The sequence below is a fragment of the Nannobrachium achirus genome (genome assembly GCF_963921795.1).
Source record: "Nannobrachium achirus genome assembly, chromosome: 7".
NCBI lineage: Eukaryota > Metazoa > Chordata > Actinopteri > Myctophiformes > Myctophidae > Nannobrachium > Nannobrachium achirus.
The window spans coordinates 13,476,963-13,480,227 of record NC_137816.1 but is presented as its reverse complement, the minus strand read 5'-3'; the positions used below and the strand labels follow the sequence as shown (position 1 = coordinate 13,480,227).

At 43.3% G+C, this 3,265-nt stretch overlaps 1 protein-coding gene across 1 annotated transcript; it reads right to left on the bottom strand.

Moving 5' to 3' along the window:
• Window positions 1–1,930: 1,930 nt before the first annotated feature.
• mc1r (melanocortin 1 receptor) lies at window positions 1,931–2,908 on the bottom strand (the record flags this gene model as incomplete). The annotated part of the gene is made up of 1 exon (XM_080730064.1): window positions 1,931–2,908. The coding sequence occupies one exon, from the start codon at window positions 2,906–2,908 to the stop codon at window positions 1,931–1,933; it is 978 nt and encodes a 325-aa protein (XP_080586190.1).
• Window positions 2,909–3,265: the final 357 nt, after the last annotated feature.

Here is a 3,265-nt window from a genome sequence, read left to right as displayed (position 1 = left end):
GGCCGGGAATCTATAGCCACCCCATAGCTGAATGCGTGCCCTTATGAAGTGGGCACTGAGGAACTAAGCATTAAGCCTAATTGTTTTTAAAGCATCCTTAAAGGAGTAGTTCACCCCCAAAATGACTTTTTTTCTATTGATTAGTCTTCTTCTTCTTCTTTCGTGTATCATCGTCCTTGATGATTGGTTGACAACATTTTTTATTTCACAAGATTTCTTGTTACTTAGGGGAGGCCATGGGGCTGGCTGTCGTCTTCTCCGCCTTGCTGACGTCGGCTTAGTCACGCCATGGAGACTAGAGTTCAATATATTTTTTGGTTTTTGTCACATTCCCAAGACAAAAATTTGATTCGAGTAAATCTACCCCCATTGATTCCGGATGGGGACCCGTTTCGAAACGGGTCCCCATCTGGAACGAATGGGGGTACATTTATTGTTATCACATTTTTGTCTTAGGAATGCGACAAAAAACTAAAAATATTATTGAACTCTAGTCTCCATGGCGTGACTAATCAATAGAAAAAAAAATCATTTTGTGGGTGAACTACTCCTTTAAGCATTGTAATTGTATCTATGACTATCTTTTCTGTCATGAGAACATCCACACAGATAAATATTAAGCAATTTCATTGCAACTGTATACTCAGGAATTGAGTGAGTTACCACTCAAATTCATTTTAATAACTACCCTCATACCAGTCTTCGGGTAATTAAGCGCTGGATGTGTGAATGACACAGTTTAGCAATCCTTGGTGAGGTAATAATTACATAGGGACACATTTTTGATGATTATACTACATTATAACATAATAGGGAAGGCCTGCAGGCGTGCTGCCATTTACTTGTGTTACATACAAGTTTAGTTAGTAAAGTATTAACTAAATATTTAACATCAATCATAAATATTTTTTCTACATGATTTCTCCAGAGATTTTGTCTGTCCATCTATCTATGATGTAATATGTGTTATTTTTTGATGCAGCATCTTTTGTTTTAAGAATCTGCTGTAAATGTTGTCCATTGAATGCTACAATGTACCTCATTGTTCATTAGTGATTAGACATGGGCTATAAAAATGAAAATGGAATGTGCCCAGTTCTCCCCAAATATTGCCTTAGTTCTCCCCAATTAGAACCCAGTTTTCCCAAAAAAAAGTGCACAGTTTTCCTTGAAAAACTAAATCCAGGACCAGTTCTCTCAAGTGCCCAGTTCCCAAAGAAAGAAAGATTATATTAACTTATGATACATAAAATTCTGTCTCTTGTCAAACCACCAGGTTTGATTTCATCCATTAATATCCAAATTAATGTTTTCCTTAACGTACAAACTGCCACTGAAGTAAAAATATAAAAATTTTCTTGACCACAACTTCTTCATCATTGGGCATGCTACACTGCAGGCATATCTTGGGCAATATTGCAGACTTGTTAGACAACCAAGTGGACCATGTCGTTGCCTCCTATTTCCAGCATTGGGTTTACGTTAGCATTTGCTCATGTTCTCCCTGAAACCTCATTCAGCATGTCCTTACAAGGACATGCTTGAGAGAGTGACAATTACAATTTATGGGCTGACAAATGTGTTGCTAATATTTGCAACATTGTGAGTAGTAAGTGCCAGAGTTGTATGTGCATCACTAAGCACAGTAGCCTAATTTGATATAGGTCTACTGTATTTCATCTCAGAGTTAAAATGATTTTATTTGACATCATGTAAGCGATCGGGTTATATCTAATAAAACTGCTTTTTACATGGAAATGGACCAATGATGCAGAATGTCACGCATGAACATACGCCGCCACGCATCACATTTTAACACTGCAGTATGTGACACAATGTTGCTTACATTCAGGAAGAGGAGAGTGCTTGTTCTTTAACATACAGTCCTATTGGCCTACTTGCTGTGTTCTTCCTGAATGTGCACGACATGTCACATGCCAAAGCACCAAGAGCAGAGAACCAGCTCCTTCAAGGTTTTACGCAGCTCACGACTCCGATAGGCATAAATGATGGGGTCGATCAGTGAATTGCAGATAATAAGAATAAGGAAAAGGTTGAAGTTACTGAAGAAACACGTGCAGAATGGACTCGTGGGGCAACTGAGAATGAGGATAAGGTGCAGGAAGAAAGGACCCCAGCATATCACGAACACGCCGAGTAGGATGGTGAGTGTGATGGCACCCTTCATGCTCGTGGCCTGCCGGCGGCTCTTGTGAAAGGCCACGATGCGCCGAGAGTGCAGGTGTGCCAGGATGAACATGTGCAGGTAGAGGACGGCGGTGAACACCAGCGTGATGCAGAAAAAGGTGACGAGGCACACGATGACGGCGTTCTCGGTGTGATAGACGACAAAGAGGGTGCTGGAGGTGATGCTGGCCACCCACACCAGCACTATGATGGCCACGGCGCGCTGCGTGGTCATGATGCTGTGGTAGCGCAGCGCGTAGAAGATGGTGATGTAGCGGTCCGCCGCGATGGTGCCCAGGAAGGAGAGCGACGACACCACGGAGCTGCAGATCATCACGTCGATGACGTTGTCCAGCTGCTGGAGCATGCCCGGGTGCTCGTCCATCAGGCCGTGGTCGTTGAGGAGCATGAAGATGGTCTCCACCACGTTGCTGACGCTGACCAACATGTCGGACACGGCCAGGCAGCAGATGAAGTAGTACATGGGCGAGTGCAGGTTGCGGTTCTTGATGATGGCCAGCACCACCAGGATGTTCCCCACCAGGCTGATGAGGCCCAGCGTCAGGAAGAGCTCCTGCGGGATGCGGATCTGCAGGCAGTCCGTGATGTTCTGCTCGCCGGCGGTGCCGTTCGTCCCGTTCTCCACCACATACATGACCATGGGGTAGGGGTTTAGCTCCATGTGGTACATGATGGGGTTGTGCTTGGTTCTGTTGCCCATGGCCAAAATGTGGAGACTCCCTCCTGTTGTCCTTGAGCGTCTGAAACGATGGCCTGACTTGACCTCCCTTGCACAGTGATCAACTGAATGAGGAAAGAAAACATGTTTTTTACCCTTTTGGATTCAGTGCTGCAAGACAATATCCTTACCTCCCCTGACCTTTTTTTATTTATTTTCTGACTGTCATTTAATGTTGTATGAATTTAATGAGTAGTTCACCCCCAAAATGACCTTTTTTCTATTGATTACTCATGCCATGGAGACTTGAGTTCAATAATATCTTTTTGTATTTGTCACATTCCTAAGTCAAAAAAATGGATTAGAGTAAATTTACCCAAAATGATTCTGGTTTTCAAT